Raw genomic sequence first — 22414 nt, 5'->3', positions numbered from 1 at the left:
TTAATCAGTTTTCCTAAATTAAATTTTCTTGGGACATTTTGCATTTCTTCTAAAATTTAAAATTTTATGGCATACAATTTTTCATGGTTTTCTTACAAATTTTAAAAACTCAACTTTAGTATACTTACCTCTTTTTCATCATAGTATCATTTATCCCTGCTTTTTTTCCTATCATCAATCTTGCTGAAAAGTTTTTCTATTTTTTGTTTCTTCAAAGGACAAACTATTGGCAGTTAGTTGATCCTCTTTATTAAATTTTTTGCCTTATGCTCATTATTTCCTTCCTTCTACAGATCTATTTTTTTTCCTAATTTCTTATATTAGAAAGTAAGTTGGATGCTTAATACTTCAGTTTTGAACTTTTTCTCTATTCTCGTATGAACATTTAAGGCAATTATAACCAAGTGCTTCTGGTACATCTGAAGTTGGATATATTATGTTTCCATTATCCCTTGATTCTAACAATATTTACATTTCCATTATTATTTTTCTTAGACTAATTAGCTATTTATTTAGAAAGTCTTTGCCTTTAGACATATATAGTTTTTAAATTTACTGGTAATGAGGAAGTGCTAACTTAAACGAATGAGATACCACTATTTATACTGGTAAGCATCAAACACTGCTGATGAAGATGTAAGTAAACCAGCATTCTCTTATAATTTGGAACAATTTCTACAGGAGATAATCTGGCAGTGTGTATTCAAATAATTAAAAATATGTGTATATGATGAATTGCAGTCAACCATTAAGAATGCATCTTGAGAAATTATTCAACTGAGCAAAGTATAAATAAGATTATATACACTGCAATTCTGTTAATAACAGAAACCTACGTGCCCATCTAGAAGGGATTGGTTAAATAAAGTATAGCAGTCTCATGTAACAGACTACTGAACAGACTTTATAAATTACAACTACATGGATGTAGACGGAGGTTCATAATGTAAAAAATAAATATATGTTTGATAGAGTTCATTTTGGTTTATATATCCCTGTATGTACTAAAAATGCCAAAATGTTAACAATTATTCTATTCAGAGAATTGGCAACACAGTGACTTTGGTAATTTCCCCACTGCCCAAGGCCTAATATTAAGACATGGTTTAATAATGTGTTTTGTCCTGTTTCTCAAGTAAATGCCTAACATGTGTTTGTCAAATATTTCCTTCTAATAAAAAGCAAAGTTGAAAACTGAAGCTGTCCTACTTCAAGAAGTAACATTTCTAGCACTGTATTAAAATGCATTATTGGAGTTGAAACAGCTTCTTCCCTGCTCACTGACTTTTATGGACAAGTTAGATCCTCTTTCCAGTGGTATTCCAACTACAACCTTAAAGCATCACCTGGAAAACATCGCCACCTCCTGGTTTTTAAGACAAATTACATCCGAGACTACTACATTTAAAATTTTCCACACCAGGAAAGACATTTTAAACTAAAAGGGCACAATAAACACTGTTATAAAAACAATGCAAAAATAACCCTAAAAATCTAACTACAAGCCAAAAGAATAAAATAAACATGAGAATACAGAAAAGTAGATTCTAGCTACTTTTAAGTGTACTCAAATTGCATCTGAAGATACTGTGGGTATCCTCAAAGGATTTGTGGGTCCTCAAAGGTTTAACCACGGAACTACTGTCCACGATTTGAGAAATGGCAGAAGGAGGGAATGACTGGATATAGTACAACTGCAAACACAGTGTGAACCCAGGTGGTGTCCTAGAGATCATTCTTCTACAAATAAGGTACGCCATCCAAACTAACCTCGTATTCTTTATAAAGCCCCCAAAACAGCAGCTTAGGAAAGAGACATTTTGTGTTCCTGATCCCAACAGATTACTTGATCGTCTCTCAACACATGCCTACGACTAAGATGGACAAAAGCCTTTTAGAAAGAGGGTCTTCTTTCATATCTGTTTAATAGTACAGCATAAACCTTACAAAAGGGCAGGGTGACTTAGTGTTTACACTTAGGTGTGTGATACTGGGTAAGTTACCTGACCTCTTTCTAAGTCTTCATTTTTTCTTCTGAAAATCGGCAATAACATCACTGCATCTCCCTGGGTGCTTTTAAGGATTAAATATGATTATTTATGTCAAGTACACAGCATACAGCATGTGTTCACTAAATGGTAGCTATAACTGTTTAATGGATTCACAGGTAGTAGAATATCGCAACCAGATAGTATGATTTAGTGAATTGACACAAAACTTGAGAACAGTCACATTAACAGAAAAAAACAGAGATCATAAGAGGTTAGGCAGGGGTCAGCAAACTACAACCAATGGGCCAGGGCCTGATTTGTTAAAAAAAAAAAAACAAGTCATACTGAAACACAGCCATGCTCATGTGTTTACATAATGACTCTGTGGCAGAGCTGAGTAGTTGTGACAAAAACCAAATGACCTATAAGCCTAAAATAGTTACTATCTGGTCCTTTAAGAAAAAGTGTGCAGATCCCTACACTAGTGCAATGGGGCGACAGCGATAAAATAAAATTTAGTGCTAATAAATGTAAAGCTCACATTTTTACCTAGAGTCTGTCATACAGAGTGAGGTAAGTCAGAAAGAGAAAAACAAATACGGTGTATTAACACATATATGTGGTATCTAGAGAAATGGTACAGATGAACGGATCTGCAGGGCAGGAACAGAAACGCAGGCATAGAGAACGGACGTGTGGGCACTGGGGTGGGCGGAAGGGGAGGGTGGGATGAACTGGAAGATTAGGTTTGACACAAATACATTACCATGTGTAAACAGATAGCTAGTGGGAACCTGCTGTATAGCACAGGGAGCTCAGCTTGGTGCTCTGTGATGACCTAGATGGGTGGGAGGCGAGGATATATGTAAACATATACCTGATTCACTTCATTGTACAGCAGAAACTAACACGACGTTGTAAAGCAATTATACTCCAATAAAAAAATAAATAAAGTGAATAAAACATCTGTATATCATGGTCCTTGACTGGTTCCTGGTTTGAACAAAACACTTATAAGAGGAAATTTGTATATGATAGATGACATTAGGGAATTACTGTTAATTCTGTTAGGTGAAATAATAGAGTGGCCATGTAGACAATTATGCTTATTTTTCAGACATGCATATTGAAATATTCACGGGGGAAATGCCATGTCTGTAATTTAAGATACAGGAATCTTCCACTGTCTGAACTCGGTAACAAATAGATTTGGATAAAGTTTCAGATGAGTCCCTCATTATCTGGAATCTTACCACAGGAACCAAACAAATTTGGACGATCTATTCTGAGGTACAGAATGAATCTGGATAGTAGGTATAATTTTATTTTAAGACAAAAAAGTACCATACTACTGCCTCATCTCTTACTAATGATTAAATCTAGGTGATAGGATATATGCGTATTCGTTACACTACTCTCCCGACATTTCTGTCTAAAAATTTCCACAATAATTTTTAAAAGCTGTTTTAAAAGAAAAAAAGAATTTCCTTACAGTAAGTCACACTAAGACAACATGGATTTTAATTATATTACTTACAAAAAAAAGAAAAACTAGGTTAGAAAGGACTATTCAGAGCAAAGGAATTACTAGCCTCTTTGCTACTAAAACATCTAGAATATCCTGACCTTATCATTTAAAGAGGGCACTGATATCCAGATATCCAGAGGAAAGTAGGATGGCATGAGATATAAAAATAGTTGTATGAGGAGAGTCTCAGGACATTTAGCACAAGAAAGGAAAGATAGCAGTTGCTCTCAAATGTCTGAACAAAAAGGAAACTGAAAGATCCAAATGAAGTCGCACGGAAGCAGGCCTCATAAAGCCACACCAAAAAGCAAATGCCTGCCAAGCAGAAGCCTCAACAGAAGGTAAGTGTCCCAAAAAAGGGGAGGTAGGGCAAAATATTAACCAAGTTAGGAATGTTATAGGATGATTCTCTTATTAGGTAGAAGATGCCACTAGATGGTTTCTAAGATGCCATCTAATTCTCAAATCCCAGGATTCCAACATCTTACATGAAGACATACTATAGACAACTTTACATACTAAATTTCATACTAGAATTACATACTAAATTTCAATTTTCATTCTAAAACTATTATGTTAGTTTAGTTAAATTAACATCCCAATTCTGAACTTCCCACCTTCCCTTCAATGAGCATTCGTGTTCAAACGGGCAGTAAAGGGAGAAAGATGCGCTGAGGGGCAACGGCGGAGGCAGATGACCAAATTGCAAATTCTTTGTTTGGCATGGTGACATCATATCATGAAGACATTTCTCCGCACGGCCCAACAGCTTATACTTTATACCAACAGTCCTTGGGGTTGGCATTTTTATGTTCTAGCCACACGAAGAAAGAAAGTTTTATTAACAGTATGCCTGGGCACAAAAACCCCTGTATATTCCAAAGGAAAGGATTATGTAGTATACCACTCATATAAAACAGTTCAATGCTTAAATAAAAGCAAAAGTATTTGATGTACAAAACCATCACTGCATTAAGTTAAACAGAAAGTTAAACTATCTTCATTACATATGTCTCCACCTTCTATCTCTGACTTAATCTAAATACCAATTCTGAAGACTGGCAGCAAAATGGTTATTACAATTTTTAAAAATCTACATTAAGAGAATTACAAAGATACTGTTTTTATTTTTTCTTTTACACTGGAGCATAGTTGATTTACAATGTTGTGTTAGTTTCAGAGGTACAGCAAAGTGATTTAGTTTGTTGTTTAGTTTAGTTTTTATGTATATCTATTCTTTTTCAGATTCTTTTCCCATATAGGTTATTACAGAGAAAGATACTGTTTTTTAAACAACTCTGAGGGTTGCCAGCAACTATCTATTAAAAAAAAATAGTAAAGAGGAGTATATTAATATGTTTTAATCAGTGAACATATTTGTAATGATGCCTAAAAGGTGGTGGAGGAAGATTTAAATGATGCTGATTTTCTGAAAATGACTGCTTAAGGAAAGATAACTCAATGGTTTACACTGCCATGAAAAAGTTCCAGTATAAAAAAGTATTTTGCAGTTTAAGAATACATAATCAATACTTACCCCATATTAATAATGCTTAAACAGTAGCCTGCTTAAGAATTTCACTTTTTTTTTTTTTTTTTTTTTTTTGGTACGCGGGCCTCTCACTGTTGTGGCCTCTCCCGTTGCGGAGCACAGGCTCTGGACGCGCGGGCTCAGCGGCCATGGCTCATGGGCCCAGCCGCTCTGCGGCATGTGGGATCTTCCCGGACCGGGGCACGAGCCCGTGTCCCCTGCATCGGCAGGCGGACTCTCAATCACTGCGCCACCAGGGAAGCCCAAATTTCACTATTTTAATATGTGCTAATATGTATCTGTAAAGTAAGAAATTTTGGATGTCTAATGGATGCTATGTGACTAGGGGCTGACTCTAAACTGTTTCTCCCCTTATTTGCAAAATACAAACAACACTATTTACTCACCATATGATTGATTTGAGGGATTAATGAGCACCTCACAAATTATAATATGCTCTATTAAAGTGTTGTCACATTAGTCAATGCTAACATTAATATTAATTTTAACTAATGTACTATTATAAGAGGAAAAAAGTATTTTACTGAATACAACTTGAAATCTGGCGATTCACACTCAAAAATGAGAAATCTGGCATACAGATTCCTTATTATGTAAAAGCAAAATTTATTTTGGATAGATTTCTTAGTATTTCAATTACATGGTCTTAATATATGATTTTAAAAGATGGCATGTCATTTTCTGATTACATAAGAAATACTTAAAGAAAAAAAAGTCATCCATAATCTCACCACAGTGATAATTACTGCTGTTTTTCTATGCTCATGTAGGCACATGAGCCTGCTAAATCCATATATTTATCTGTGCATATTAAACAAGATTGAGATCATATGCATATGGTGTCGTATCTAGTCAACAAAGGATTTTATAAAAACCTTTGACAACCTGAGATAAGAAAAATAGCAATATTGAATTGATTTTCCTTGAACACTAATGAAGGTGAACTTTGCAAATATGAATACTTGTATTTATTCTATGTTAACTGCCTCATACCCTTTGTTCATTTTCCTTCTGAGATATCCTACTGATTTATAAAAAGCTCTTATATGTAAAGAAATATCAGCCTTTTGCTTGCTTATGCTATTCCTTCTGCTAAAAATGATCAATCCCGATTTCTATACCTAGCTCATTCCTACTTGTTCTATAGCTCAGCATCACCTTCATTCAATCAATTCTATAACAATGAAACGGAAATCTAAGCATCAGGCCCAGTCCCAGCAGATGGGGGTCCAGCAGTGACCAAGACTTGGCAGAGGGAACAGCTGGTGTTCTCAGCTCTGAGGTGAGTGAGCAGTGTGAAGTGTTCAGATGTGAAGAAGGGCCAGCCTGGCTAGAGCGGGAAGACGGAAAGTGGCATGAGACCTGGCTGGAGATGCAGGGAGGGGTTAAATTATGCCTTCTAGGCCAAGTTAAGGATTTTCATGTTTATCCCAAGATAATGGTGGGCTAAAGAGAAGCAAGAAATGACATAATGTATTTGCTTTTCATGAAAATCTATCACTGCCATTTCTGTAACAGGAGAATGGACTGCAAAGTTAGAACAGGCAGAAAACTCAGTTAGGGTCTAGTGCGGCAGTCCTGGTGAGAGAGGACAGTCGTGGGAGCAGGGTGGATGAAGACGGAAAGAAGTAGATTGAAGAGAGACATTTTTGGGAGGCAGAGTGAACAGAGCTTTGTGACTGATATGGGAAAGAGGAAAAGGGAGATGGAGGATGACTCTAGGTTTGTGGCCTAAGATACTATCTACTGGGACAGGAACACTGAAGGGAGAGCAGGTTTGCAAGGGGAGATGGGAAAAGGAGGAGGGGTAAGGATTCTGTTTTGGACATGTTAACTTGAAGGAACTTGTGAGACATCCAAGAGGAGATACAGACAATCAGATAAGAGCCACTGCTCAGGACAGGCCTAGGTCTAGACTGGAGGTGAAAACTTGGAAACCCTCATACAGAAGGTAATTAAAACCATGATGGGTAAAATAAGAAATCAAAGGAACTACGACATCTGATCTCCAAGACTGAGCCAGAGCGTCCATTACCATGATGAATGCTCCGAGTCTCATGACCACGCTGCTAGTTGTACTACTACACAGCACTTTCCCACACTACAGTGAAATTTTGTATTTCTGTCTCCTTGGTAGACAATAAGCTCCTTGGACGCGTGATCAATTCTTACTTATTTTTGTACCCAAGTCTTGGAATAGTGCCCAAGGCATGAGACACATTCAATAAAGTGTCTATGAGAGGTTAACTGTTAGCTTGAGATTATTAAACAGCAGCATCTCTACACATGCGCACACAGACACAAGTTTTAAGAGCGCAGGCTCTGGAGCAGATTACTTGGGTTAAATCCAGACTCTACCACTTATCAGTCGTGTGACCTTGGGGAAGTTATTTAACGCCTTTGTGCCTCAATGTCCACATCTGTAGGATAAGGCAGATTAACAGCACCTAGTGCCAAGTGTTGGGAAAACTAAAATTTCATGCAGAGCATTTAGCATAGTACTTGTACACGGTAAGCATTCAAATTTAGCTATTCTTATTGTTACTATAATTATCTCCTTTCTTCATCTTCCACAGATAGAGAAATGTTCAAAAATGGAAAGGATTTCCAGTTATTCATTGTGGTTCTCCAGCTTTGGAACACAAAAACAGATCATGTTGCTTCAGGGCTAAAAGCAAGGGTAAAAATAAAGAATACAATTTTGATGTATCTGGTAAATGAAATCAGTATTTAAAAAACAACTAAATTTAACAGTGAATTAAAACAACAACAACAATAACAAAACCGTTTCAAACCAAAACAAAAAGTAGTTGTTGATTGTGTGGGTTTTTTGTGGGGTGGGGAGTTGGGAGTCTGGAGGAGAAGGAGAGAGAAGAGACGGGGAGAAGAGTCTCACCAAGTCTACTACAAATTACAAAACAGACATTTTGCCAACATTTACTTAGCTAGGTACCTGCAAAAACAAGAAAACTGAATATTAAATTGTAACAAAACTATTCATCTGTTCATTTCATTTAAAGTGTAAATTTATCAGTTCATTTTAAGTGTAAGGCCTCAGTTCTTCCCAGAAGGTCTTACATGCATCCCTATTTTCCCATATTATGAGCTATTATTTAAAAAACGAGGAAGTTTGTCTCTTTACAGAGAATCTTAATATTTGCCCTAAGTTACCCATAATAAGCAACTACAATTTGTGAGACTACTCTAGCCATTAAGCTGATGCTAATAACACAACAGAATTTTTTAAAGATTATCATTTTCTTCGCAAGTAAAAATATTAATTAATTAGGTTGCTAAAAAACGGAATAAACCCCCTCTCAGCTTGTGGTTGGTGTCAAGGTTGGCATGCATAAAGTTCAATTTTTTCCATAATCTGATTTTTATTTCAAGGGTATGAACACAGGATTCAAACTTGAACTGCTGACAGCTCATCAAGAATTTAATCCAGAGAAAACACTGCAAGTTGAAAACACAACAGGTGGAATTTCCTATTTTGACAGTTTCCTTTCAACTGATTTTACAGGTTTACCCTTCATATAAAATGTCTGCTCTAATGGAGACAAACTGTTTAAGGCCTAGGTCATGTATGACTGCCATTTTTTTAAAAAAGGAAGGTAAGAATTATGAAATTCTTATGTAGCTATTATGAAATTAGCTACTTGGAAAATACTGTACAGAGTTCAAACTTTTCTAGTTAAAAAATAGTTTTTACTATTTAGTAAAAAATGTAACATACTTAAATAAAAGCAAAAGGGACTGCAGAATGAATACTCTTTCCACATGTAAGCACCATTAAGAATTTCCTGTCTTACTCAGAAATGGGCAGATCTTTCACTGATTGAGGGCTGTACCACTCAAAAAAGATAAATATGTAGAACTTGGTTGAAGATCAGAAGAAAGCCATAGAATTTTTTAAATTGGAAACTAAGGTCTGTGAGAAGGACTAAAGGGCACTGATTTAAACCTAGCACAACAGTAAACTGAGTAATTGATAATAACGTACAATTAAAGAAAGTATTCTAACACAGACGCATAAAAAGAGTGATAAGGAGGTTTTCTGATGGGAACATTGGTTCTTAACTTTTAAGAAAAACCCAAAACAGAACAAACAAAATAAAAGCTATAAAGAGGTACAAGCCCCAAAGATATTGATTAACTAACCTTTGTAGGGCCCTGATTTTAAAAACATTTCCAAGTTGTTTCTAATGGGGCAGTCCGTTGAGAACCACTGGGCTGAAACGCCACAACAGGTCAACAAAATAATGGAATTTCCCTTTCAGCAGGTCCTTAAAATGGGTTATATTCTCATATCAGGACTGTTTATCATACAGAACATCAAGACTTCTGCACTCTTTCCCATGCATTGTTTCCTTAACTTGGATTCATGCATTGAACGGTCACAATCTGCCTTCTGCCTCTGCATGGGATGAAATGTTACAAATGAACTGCTCATTGCTGAATCCAATGTCACAGCTGACACTCCCTCCTACTGGACCTCTCCAGAGCATAAGCCCTGGGAACCCCTGATTCCCCCAATTCTTCCTCACCATCCCCTATCCTGGGCTTCTGAGGCACCTTTCCTAGGTTCTCCCCATCTCAAATACTGCTCTGTCTGCCTCTTATGTCATAAATTCTTCAGGGAAGTCCACGACAGTCCCCGAAGAGCTCAACAATTGGTTTCAGAGGTGCAAACCCCCTTGAAATCATATCCACACAAATGTGGATGTACATCTGAGGAGGCCATTATTTTCTTCATATTCTCAAATGAGTTTAAGATCCTTGAAGGTTATAAACAACTGCCTTAAATCCCTTTCCAATTTAAGCTTTCCAGACTTCGACTGCTACCCATAAATTTATGGCTCTTACTTCAATCCTGACCTATCAGAGATTTGAAACCATATTCCTGTCTGGTAGGCATATTCATTAAGGTAAACCAACACATCCAACACTAATAATTAATCCCCTCAGAAACACCTGCTGTCTCCAGATTCCTAATTTTAGTTAATGGAGCCGCCACCCCTCTCAAACCTGAATCCGAAATTTCAGAATCATCCTTCATTTCTTCTTTTTCTCCTACACCCAGTTAGCTTCTCGTCTAGCTTCTTTTCTGCATCCCAAGCGTCAGTGTTTGACGTTAGGCTTTCACGTGCCATTAAGGCTACAGCCTTCTAGTGGAATTCTCTGCTTGCAGTCTCCACAATTTAGTCCATCTACCAAATAAGCTACCAGAATTGTCTTCCTAACTGTGCCACACCCCTGTTTAAATAAATATCTCTTGGCTCTCTTACATAGACAGCTTGGAATGCAGTGAGTTTCATGTCTCCAAATTAAGTTTTATAACCTAATCTTCCACTTCCAACACACCTTAACTGCTTCACAACTTTTTACCACTCCTCTTGCAACAGCTGACCCTTTCCTGATTTTATATCTGCCTAGGATGCCCCTTCCCCACTCCTTCAACTAACAAACTCTTACTCACAACTGTATTCATTAGCATGCAATGGATGTGAACCAAGCACTACGGCTAGACACTGGGAATACAGCTCAGAACAAAACAGTCAGGTAAGAAACCCTCATGGCAGTTGTATTCCAGTGGAAGAAACAGACAATGAAAAAGGACAAGCCATGAAATTAATTAGAGAATGTGATCTATGTTATAAAGAGAAACTCTAGAGTGATCCAGGAAGGTCCCTTAACTTCCTCAGAGATGAGAGATTATTCTTAAAATGAGATCTGGAAGGCTAAGCAGGAGCCAGCCACATGCAACACTGACAGAAGAGACCCCAAGTGAGGGCCCAACAAATGTCAGGGCACTGACTGTATTGTAACTGTCCACTCTACTGGACTGTAGGCACCATGCTCCTTAAAGAGAACAATTTAATATAAATGTCTTTAGAATGTGGCTTAGTGGCTGGCACTTGGTCATCAACTCAACAGACTGGTTTTAGTTCAGACCCCCAAGTCCTAAAGGGCAACTGTGTTCTAGGAGTTTTCACAAATACAGAAATATAATACCGTTCTGATGTAAGGAAAGAATAATTTTGGTTAAAACACACATACAGACCCTTAGCACTTTTGGTATATATTCTCTTTCCCCTTTCCTAAGCTACACTCTCCATTTCAGCCCCAAGGGTCCTAACTCATCCATATCCTAAGTTTATTCCATGAAAGCTGGTTATAGACTAGCTACCCTGTCAGTTACCTTCAGCATAACAACCATCCTCTAAACAGGGTGCGATGATAAAGCCATTATTCCTCTCTTTACAAAGTGAGAGTGAGGATACAATACAGACAAATTAGGTTAAGAATATAGTTTCAGACATCGGAAACTCTTCTAATTTAACAGGCCCTAAGCAAAAAGCCTACAAAGAGTAACTAAAAGGCACACATTCTTAATGTACAGACAAATTAAACTATCACCTAAGTAGGTTTACACTATGCATTGAAGCAGAATTTTCAAGATTACCGGCCAGCCAAAGGTTTTCTCTAAAGACTTACATTATCAATATGCTGCTGAGATAATGGAAAAAGTATTATTCATAGAGCTTTTTATCAGTTGTGAACTGTTGAGCCACATCACATCCCTTACTTCAGGTCCTCCCCCATCAACAACAAAAAAGAGGAGAGAACTGAGTTAAGCAATCTGGTGGACCTTTGAGATGAGCACACCAGGTTGGTGTTGAGGAAGATCTAATGAACTGGTGACTGTGCCTTCAACATGGCTGTGGCTCCTACCACCACCCTAACCTGCCACGTCCTGGGATGTGGTCAACCCATGAGCAATTAACGGTTGCTCATTACAACCTCACTAGGTTGCACATACATACAAGAAACTGGAGATGCCCAAGAGGTTCACTGCAGCCATAAGCAGGTGAAAGATAAAAGGTTTTGTGGTTCAACAAAAGTATCTGGCAAATTAAAAAGAATGGAGAGGTTCTTGCTCCACATAAGCTGCAGCTTCATCGTGAATCTTAAGAGGTTCAAACAATGATACAGTCTCTAAGTGTTGGCCATACTCATAAACCAAATGCCCATCTTCAGATTTGCACTTTTGGGTTACACACTGATTTTATTATCTTCATATCTGAAAGATGGCAACACCTGTCCCTGAAAAAGGGTGGTGTTAAGAACACCGGGGAAACGTTAACAATGTATTAGACAGAATAAAACACCCAGGTTTTATTCTGGGCAACAGTGTTGACACTTTGGAGACCTGCTGTCCTAAAAATCTCCCAATACAATCCTCAGAATATCTAAAATTAAAGGATATATACATGTGCGAGTATATATATGAAACAGCCATGATCATTTCCTTGCTTATCTCCATATTTTTTTAGACCCAGAATCCATGATGGCTACAGGAATTATGTTAACAATATTATATCAATACCTCATCTATTCTGGCCAATGTAGTTATTAGTACGCAATGAAATCAACAGTATCAACTAAATGTCACTCTCTTCAATCAGGAAAACAGAAGTCATGCCTCTAAATACAAGCATATTTGCCAATCTTCTTGGCGGGGTGGTTATAAAAACCAACTAAAACAAAAACTGCACAATATAGAAGAAAGAATTATAAAACTTTATCCCTGTATATTTAAAGCAAAACATACTTTTAATAATGTTTTATATAAACTTCTATATGTTTTATAAAAATATTTCAACTAAAAACCAAGACCTACATATTAGCCAATATAGGAAAGAACAGTTTGTGATATATTGTACTTAAGAGAAATATTTATTTTCTAGTCAACAGTTTCAAAGGTCCACACAACTAAACTAAAACATTTGGATTTAACATGAAAAAGTTAGCCATTTCAATAGCAGCCTAATAAACAAAGCTATAATGATCAGGTTATCCCCTACTAGGCAGCCTCAGTATTTGGTGTCAGCCTTACCATAAACAAATAATCTTGCAATCGTATGCAGTCATTCCCGAGCCACTTGAATTATTGGAGCACAGCAGTAGTTTCAGCTACCTCTAAAATTACAAGAAAGCTACTATGTAGAGCACATTTATAGTGACACAGAAAACCCAAGTGATAATGACACCAATAAGTTTCAAGTTTACCACCACCTAAGGCTATACAAGTAAAAAACAGTGTCTTCTAAAAAAGGGCTAATTCTGCTAAATGAAACCACTGGGGTCTATTCCTTTTATTCAGAAGTACCACACAACTAAACAAGCAGTGAAGTCCACAGGGAAATAGCATTTCAATAGCTGCAACATGGTGCCAGACCGGGCTTTGTTGGCCGTCCTTTTCCAAGAAACAGAGATGTCTCTTTTTACTGAATCCATCTGCCATAAGTGATAACCAGATGTCTGTGTGATGATCCAAAATTAAAACAAAAGTGCTTCCCCCTCCCAAGACCTAACAGCAGAGATGAGTCCAATAGCCAGCATCACAAACAATTTCACTGTTTTAATAGCCTCCAAAGGAAAGAAACAAAGCATCTGAGTGGTCTAATGGTTCACCTTTAACGTACTACACCTCACACCACTGAGTCAAGCACCAGCTAGTATTTTTTCAGCTAACTCTGCAGAACAGTGTGCTAAGTGCTTTACACTTACTTTTCACAGCAACCCTATGAGGTAGTACTTATATGAACCCCATTTTGAAGATGAGGAAACTGGGGAACGAAGGCAGTGAAAAAACTTGCTCAAGGCCACACCACTAACAAGCAGCATCGCCACCACGCTGAACACAGGCAGCCTGTCTCCAGAGTCCATACTCTTAAGCGCTATACTAACCCTAATCCCAAGAAAGCGTAACTGATTTTGATCAAAACTGGTTTTACAGGGCTTCCCTGGTGGCGCAGTGGTTGGGAGTCCGCCTGACGATGCAGGGGACACGGGTTCGTGCCCCGGTCTGGGAGGATCCCACATGCTGCGGAGCGGCTGGGCCCGTGAGCCATGGCTGCTGAGCCTGCGCGTCCAAGAGCCTGTGCTCCGCAACGGGAGAGGCCACAACAGTGAGAGGCCCGCGTACCGCAAAAAAACAAAAAAAAACAAACAAAAAAAACTGGTTTTACAATGAAAATACTTGTAATTTATCAGAAGGAAAAAGGTTAATGCCTGACCTCTGGAACCATTTAGTTAATAAAAACAAATTCTGACTTTCAAAATGTTGTGAGTTCTCACCTAGTGAGTTAAAAAACAAAAACGTATCATGGATCAAGGTCTATGGACAGAAGTCTATGATGGTAAACACAATTATAGTACCAAGAGTCATCCACACATGTCCTGAGAAGACTGTCCTTCAGATGCAATCTGATTTTCAGTATTCTTTCTTTACGGATGAATACTGCATGGTCAAAACCGCCAGCCAAAGTTTTGTGCTGCATTTTTTTGGTGAAATTTCAAACAGCTTCATTACGGACTCCCATATGAAGGCTGATTTGAACTGTCCCAGAATTCACCTTGTGTTTTTTTAGCATTTAATAGGATCGTCAGCAGCACACCTTCCATTACAAAACAAGCCATTTAAACCAAATTGTGAATTCTGTCACCCTTTAGTCACAAGATAAGACCAGATAAGTACAATTTTTGATATGACCTGATTCCTTTCCACTAATGACGTACTTCTGGAATCTTGCTTTTTCACAACTGTACAAACACATACACTCCATTTTTCTTCTAAATAAATTGTGTCACAATACAAAAATCAAATTTGTCTACGTGGCCTGGAAAGACCTCAGATAAATATATTCTTTCACCCTTCTGAAATTACCCGAAGTGGCAGTCATGTAACAAGAGCAAATACTGTATCAACTCAAGGCAGTAAACCATTATTTTTATTATTTGAATTGGTTAAAAAAAAAAAAAAAAGCCCTAATCATGTTTGAGAAATTTTGCTGTTTAGAATTTGCAGCCAGTATAAAAAGTTAATTTTAGGCATCAGGAATTAGATTCCTAATTAGATTAGATGCCTAAAGGTTCCCCTCATCCACTAGATAAGTCCCTGAAGTGAAAGAAATGAAATATATATACATCCTTTTATTAATATGTTAATCTTCAAAATACACACATATGCAACATGAACATACAATATGATGGCGACTTACAGTCCCGATCCCCAAGAAACTTCTAATTTAGCAGGCACGATGAAATCCATACATCAATAACTATAGCACCAGGCAGTACGTAATAAAGGATTTAAAATTCAAATTTAGGTTTGTCATGTTTTAGTATCTATGCATGTCATTTCTCTGCTATCTACAAGTGCACAAAAAGCACCTGAAGAGAAACACTTCCATCCAGCTTTGTACACCTGCCGTGGCATCAAACATATTAAAGGTACAACAAACATGAGTGTAAATTTCAGGAAATCTTTATTTATTATTTCAAATGTCACAATACAGCTAAATTTTCAAAGCACTACAGGTGTTGAGCCATTGTGGAAACATTCTACTATCAATTCTACAATCAATTTACACTTTATTTTTCATAGCAATAATAATTCATCACATGGTCTATGATGCAACAGAAAGAAATCAATCACCAGGTAATTACGGGCCTCCTCACCTAAAAACAGCACTAATACCCACTCAACTAGATTATACAATATTTGCTGATTTTTAAATACTGTGCCACACCCGTGCTAAGAAAGAACACTCTCCAAAACTATTCAGCTATAGATTCTGCATGTATTCATTCTACCTTACAGCAAACTCTGCACATTCTATATATGTATACATCCACACAAATTTCGACATGACAATTTTCCACATGAAACAAAATTGTGGGACTCACTTAAATTGTTCCCTCTAATTTGGCAAAGTGTAATTTCAGTCAAGTATTCAGATGCAAAATGATCAGAAAAGATGGATGTTAAGAAAAGGTTTTTAGAGTACAAATTATGAAAATCTAAGGTTCAATTAAAAACACACAGCAGGCTCTACAATACTCTTTTATTTTTAAAAAAGTGACTACATCTCCAATTACAGTGTTACCACTTGGACTTCTGAAACACCTTCTATTCCTAAACGTTCAAATATTTTTACGTGTCTTATTTCAATGCAGTCTTGATTCTTGGTTTAAGGCTCTTACCTGTTGTATTCAGAATAAATACAGAGCATCTGACATGATCACTCCATTTTCCATATCAGGGGAGGGATACAGAAGGAAAATGCAACAGACAAAGTAACATTAATGAAAAGGATATACAGGCCAAGGACATATGTTGAAAATTCCATAAGAAACAGAAATAATACAAATATCATAAAAAATCACTTTTGATTGGGATGTGATTAAGTAAGGAGAGGAACTAAGACAACACAAAACGTTGGGAGTGTTGGAGCAGAGAGCAGGGAAAGCAGGGATTGTTAATAAAGGTGGAAGTCGGGGCTTAAATCCTTTCCCCCATCAAACACAGAAGGGGTAAGGGATAGAGGCAACAGCAAATAAAATCTAAACGAAGTGAGTGTGATGGCAGCCCTGAGACTGAGGGAACTCACTAAGTCTCATACACACTGAGAAAATCCTGGGACTCAACGTCCAATACCCTCAAGTGTGGTCACCCCCCAGAACAACATTCACAGAAGTACAGCTACATGAAGAGATTAAGAAAAAGTCCTTGATTCACTAACCTAAAGATGACAATATTAGGTTTTTCTTCTTAAGAGGTTTAAAATGCAATTTTAAGTTTCCCAATGTTTATACTTCCCATCTTTGTCAAAGGAAACTGCCCACCTCTTTGCACATATATGAAATTCCGTAACAAGAGATGCTGCACCTCAATTCCATGAAAATGCCAAAGTCAAAAACTCTGTTCTGGCATCAACCAGTCAAGAGCACAGAGCGGCAGATCATTACGAAAAAAGCGGGCTGGGGGACAAGGATGAAACCTATTTGCTTAAGACAAGCCAGACTTAGCGAAAAAGGTAAGGAACAAATAGAAACTGTGGTTGACATCACTGCTTCTGTTATTTATCAATTTTATTTTCATCTTTAATCTTCAGCTTTATATAAAGAGCTTTGTTCCCACTGGACACAAAAATAGTATCACTGTAGTATGCATACATGGCCGTTTCAGCACGCCACAGGAAAACCTCATTTACTGACCTAGAATGGTTTTGGAAAGCATAAAACCATTAAATAGTTAGAGACGCAAGGCTTAAAGAGATAGCATAAACTGGCATTTAACATATCAACTGCGAATAATTCTTTAAACCACACAGTGATAAAAATCCTTTCTCGATTTGAATGAACTGCCATTTTCTCAAACTTTCCAAGAGACTGCAGATTGTACTAGAAGAGCTGAACCTTCTCATATTTCTCTTTCCCAGTTTCCCCAAGGAATCTGTTATTATTTCTTCACACAATAATCACACCAAGCTTGTTTCCGTTTCTTTCCTTGAGCCAGTTTTAAGGCACTGTTCTTAACCCTAAATACACAAGCCTAACGCTGGTTAACTGCCAGTGTCGCTCTGGAACTGCAGGTGACAGATGCAGTCAGAGAGCTCACAGATGTGGATTGGCTGCAGTCTGAATCCTATCGCAATGAGCACACTGACACAGCCCGCAGATGCACATCTCGGCAGAAGGAGAGAGTTTAAAAACCGTCATTCCCAATTAAATTTACTTTTAGAGCTTCTACTGGCTATCATTAAGCGCTTGCTTATCCCGACTCTCAACCCTGCTTAGCCCTACCTACTATCCATTTTATCTTCCTCAGTTCCACATCCTTCTTCATCAAGTCTAATTTCTGTTAATTCTACTACTAATAATAACATAAAGCGAGGCTGTTGGCATTGCCAGAACCAGGAACCGACGAAGGTGCTATTTGGGAGCCGGCCCGCCGCGGCAAAGGCCGTTGGAAGTTTTCTGGGAAGCAACGGACCCGCTAGCATCTTTGCACGATTCCTCTTCCTCTGGGGGAGGGCTCCATAGAGACGGATGGGGAATCTCCCTTCTCCTGTCTTTCCCAGTGGTGGCTAACAGGAAAAATAAAATACCTCTTTTCTTACCCTACACCTCGCTGGATAACGCTCCCAGGCAGTGACGCCCCACCCCCAACCCGTTATCCCTGATGAGACCCCCAAATATCACCCTGTCCTCCTAAGAACTGGACCCTCCCTCGGCCCCCGGACCAATTTCCTACATCTGAGCGCCTCTCCCTCAGGCATCCGCCCGCACACACCCCACCCGCAGCACGGCCCCGGCTCCGCACACGCAGCCCCGCGCCAAGTCGCCCCGCACCCGGCACTCAGGCAGCTCGGTCGCCCGCGCTCCCCCCGCCCAGGGTCGCCGACCGGGTTACCGTGGGAAGAGCGGGCGGCGGCAGAGGACGCGGCGGCAGCGCTGCTGCCGGTTGCGGCGGGCGCGAAGGATAAGCTGGAGGACAAGGATAATGATGAGGCGGGCGCGCTCCCCAGTCTCCATGGAACTCCCGCCCCGGCCCGTTGCTAGGAGCCCCCGAGGCTCGGGCTCAGTCTTTCGTGCTTTGTTGTTCCGGGTACAGGGCGGCCGCTGCTTCCCCGCGACAATAAATAGACGAGACGCGGGGGAGCACAGAGACAGCGCGCGGAGGCTAGAGCGCCGCCGGACAGGGCGCTCCTGGGCTCCTCGCTAGCCAACCACTTCCGGCTCTCACTGCTCCCGTCACTTTCCCCCGCCCCTTCCTCCGTTTTCCTTTCCTCCTTCCTGGTGCCCAGGTCCGGCCCGGCCTGTTGGAGAGCTTGGCGAGGTGGGGCTGGTGGGTGTGGACTAGGCTAGGCTTGTGCTTGAAAACCGCTTGAAAAGATTTCGAGAAAACTAGGTATCCCTTGTACATCTTTAGCTGGTAGCTAAACATGAGCACGTAATTTCTGGCGTAAAGTATAATATAAATGGATTTTAGGGTTTTTTGTTTGTTTTTTGTCAAAACCTTGGAACTTTCGTTAGCTCATTCAATTTATAGAAAAGGTCCACCATTCAACATAATTAGCGAAGCTAGCCCTAAGAACTATTTTTTTTTCTAATTCTAACGAAGACATTTTCTGTGAAAAAGTCCTACTTCGCTTTTTCGCGTTAATTTACGACTTCGCGATCAAACTCTCATGAATGAATTCTAATCCTAGTCCTAAAATAGAGCGATAGGATATGAAAGATGAAAGAATGGATACACGGGTAAATTGATAGATTAGATAGATAGATAGATAGATAGATAACGCAGGGAGTTTAGGTCAAACTTCTGTCGCCTGTCCCTTCGATATTCCTTACTCAGCTTGGGTTTGCGATCAGGATTCTGCCTTGGGAGCCGGGAGGCACTTCCGAGGCTTCTAAGCGGCGTAGCCGGATCCAAGAAGGATGCGAGGTGGGAGAGGGCGGCTGCAGGCTGGGACTGGGGCGCTGGGCAGGAGCAGCGGCGGCTCGGCTCACGTGGAAGCTGGGCGCTTGGGACTGAGACCCTTCCTCGGCTGTGCTCCCAAGTAGCCGTGAACTGACCCGGGGGACTCCCAGGGGTGCACATTCGCCCGTTTGAACGGCTGCGCTGGGGTCCTCGAGGACCCTCGCGGGGTGACGTGAAAGGTGCTGCCTGTGGGAGCGAGACCCGAGTAACGGCCCTGGGAACTCCAGGCAGCGCGGGGCCCCGCGGCACCCCCCCGAGCCCCACTCCCAGGCCGGCACAGGCCTCTGCTCTAGGGCTGGGCTGCAGTCAGAAGCCTCTGGCCCTGGATGAGGCCAGTGGGCAGCTCTAATTTAATAAAAGGCCATGAGGCGGGCTCATGAGTACCTGGCCTCTGATTGGTGTGAATCCTGCATGAAAAATGATAACACCACAGTCCTTTTGAAAGACTTGGGCTGACTTCTGGGGGATTTGGGAGTAGACAACCATTTGAGTGTTTCACTACTTACGGGGTCTTCAAGGATGCCTCTAGATCTTTTGCTTCCCACTCTGTTCAGTAAAATATCTGACGTTTAAAAGCACTGTAGAATTATGGAACTTCCATTTTGTTTCATTTTCTTTACTAATTTATTTTTTGAATAATATTCAATAATTATAGCTTGTATTATAATTATTTAATGAAGAAAATGAACAAGAATATGTGTGATGAAGAAGAGGCTGGGTTAGAGAGTAATGTCTGCTGGGTAGTGAGGAGATGACTTTCGGGAAGTAACATTTTAACTGTTATCTGAAAGGGATGGGAGTGGAAGGGATGCACATAGTGTTCCAGGCGGAGGGAACAGTATGGGCTAGAATTTGCTGTGCTGGAGTATTAGAGTGGATGGGGCATCATGATCAGAGCTAGGGGTAGAGGACACGAGATGAAGTTGGAGAGAAACTAAGGCCTTGAACCTTCAGTGCCTTGCAGACCATGCAGAAGGGAGTTTGGATTTTCTTTCAAGTGCTAGTGGAAGTGAAGGGGTTTAAGCTGTAGAGTGGCATGGTCTGATTTACCAAGGAAGTGGCAGGGGAAAGGCTCTGTCCCAACAATTACTGCCACTGCTGAAAAGTCAGCTTTACAGCAATGGTGACTGGTCTTTATGAGGCACCCTCCTTGCAGGAGACCAGCAATATACCTGGTATCAAGCATCAGTTGCTTTGGGCCCCCTTTTGTCACAGGTCAGTCCACAGTCTGTCTCATTACAGTATTTCCTTATTCTGGAATTGGGTTTGATTTTACTGCAGGCACCGTTCTCCATAGACTCATTGAACGCTTTAGCTCAAACACCATTCCTCTGACCCAGGAGTTCATTTCAAGATGAAAGAAGTAAGACAATGAGATAAAGCCCATGGGCTTCACTGGTCTTATAATGTGCTCCATTATTCAAGATCCAGGTAAGATTATAATATTATTCATCATTCAGGTGCCAGGTAAGATTAGAATATACAGCGTATGTTCTGAACCAAGCCTCCCCATTAATACAGAAATTGGTATCTAGGCTGGGAAAACAGTAAACCTTATCAGTTAGATATGTGCTACTAAAAATGTGATTTATAGACAAAAGCCAGTTTGTAAACTACTGATCAACAATAAAATAGGTGTAGAAATCAAGAGGAGCATTTTGAAACTTTCAATAATCTGACATTACTGTGACATCTAAGCGTGCAGTTTTGTATTTATGAAAACACTTGTCTGTGTTGGGTTGGTAAATAAAAACAAACAAACCAAAACACTGATCCTTCACCACAGCTATGCCCACTAAGGCTCCAGCTTTATGAACTTGGTTAAGAAAAAATCAGGTTATTGGAATATGTTGGCTACTGCTTGTCTCCCTTAGTGCTTTGAGAGAGACAAACTGTGGTTCAGCACAGCCTTTCTGAAGAGACAGGCAATAGTGGGGTGGTACTTAGACAGCATTGTTAAGAGGAGTCCTTTCTGCCAGTGATTTAGTTATCCTGTACTGGTAGGGATTAGATAATATCTACTCTGCCAGTTGAAACAACAAAATTTTCTGCCCCACATAAAGTTAACATACTAACTAGGAATGCAGAGTCCCAGCAGAACAGTGGAGTTGGGGATCCTCATTTCTCAGGATTCTACTCGACTATCTCCTGCTGTACACTCTGTACACCAACTGAAAAAGTAATTCCTCCCATTATGCCAGTTGAGTAGTGTGCAATTTATAGGACAGAATGTGATACCGTAACCTGGCTTTATGACCCCAGCTGTTCCCTCCCTCTGCGCTCAGATAGCATAGTGTCTGTGGCAAAGACAGTGAACTAAGATCTAGGGAGAATGATACAGAGGCCAGGCCAGTTTCCAAGGGAGAGAAGCAGGAAGGGCAGAGTCCATATTCAAAGCTTACATCTCAGTGAGATTTCTGTTAACAAGCTAATGGATTTCCTCCAAATGACACTGTTTGAAGGTATAGCCAGAAAATCCTCAGCCTGGCAGAAGGCATCTCCTGGTATGCTGTCTCAAAGACAATGTCCCAGTCTCTGTCTCTGTAGAAAGATGAATTCGCTTGTTGGGGCAGTCCCAGGAGATTCCTTCTCACTATTCCTCTAAGGCAGGGTCTTTCAGGATAATAGATAAAGGAAATCTTGGCACTTTGATTGGCTCACCAGATATCTCAGTCCTCTGCTGGAGAAGAGAGTTGCTTCTTACCCTGTTACTCTTGTCCACCAGGATACATACGGTGTAATCTCACAGCCATCACATATTGCGTCTCCTTTTTGCCCTTTCTCGTTAGTTTTTGTTATCCCATCTCCCACCTCCTTTACTGTATATTTGTGCATTGGGGAAAATTTTATTATTCATCCTTTAGCTACATTTGGACCCGATCAAGATTGACTACACCCAAGGACCCTGAATCTGGGCTGGGTATGACTGAGTTTTCGCCTCCCACTGGGTAGGGATTGAGTACATTGTCAATTGTGTATGGATCATTGCTTTATGTTAAGAGAAACTA

General features: G+C 39.8%; 1 protein-coding gene across 2 annotated transcripts in view; it reads right to left on the bottom strand.

Moving 5' to 3' along the window:
* The window catches only part of TBPL1 (TATA-box binding protein like 1), a 29945-nt gene extending 10979 nt beyond the window's left edge, over nucleotides 1-18966 (bottom strand). Inside the window, exon 1 of one of the 2 annotated variants that reach the window (XM_079938908.1) lies at nucleotides 18336-18966. In XM_079938908.1, the coding sequence (XP_079795034.1) occupies nucleotides 18336-18457 (122 nt within the window). In that variant the 5' untranslated portion in view covers nucleotides 18458-18966. The remainder of the gene's footprint in view (nucleotides 1-18335) is intronic. The other variant, XM_079938907.1, reaches the window with a different exon arrangement.
* Nucleotides 18967-22414: the final 3448 nt, after the last annotated feature.

The sequence above is a fragment of the Stenella coeruleoalba genome (genome assembly GCF_951394435.1).
Source record: "Stenella coeruleoalba genome assembly, chromosome: 12".
NCBI classification, from domain to species: Eukaryota; Metazoa; Chordata; class Mammalia; order Artiodactyla; family Delphinidae; genus Stenella; species Stenella coeruleoalba.
This window is presented reverse-complemented; position numbering and strand designations above follow the sequence as displayed.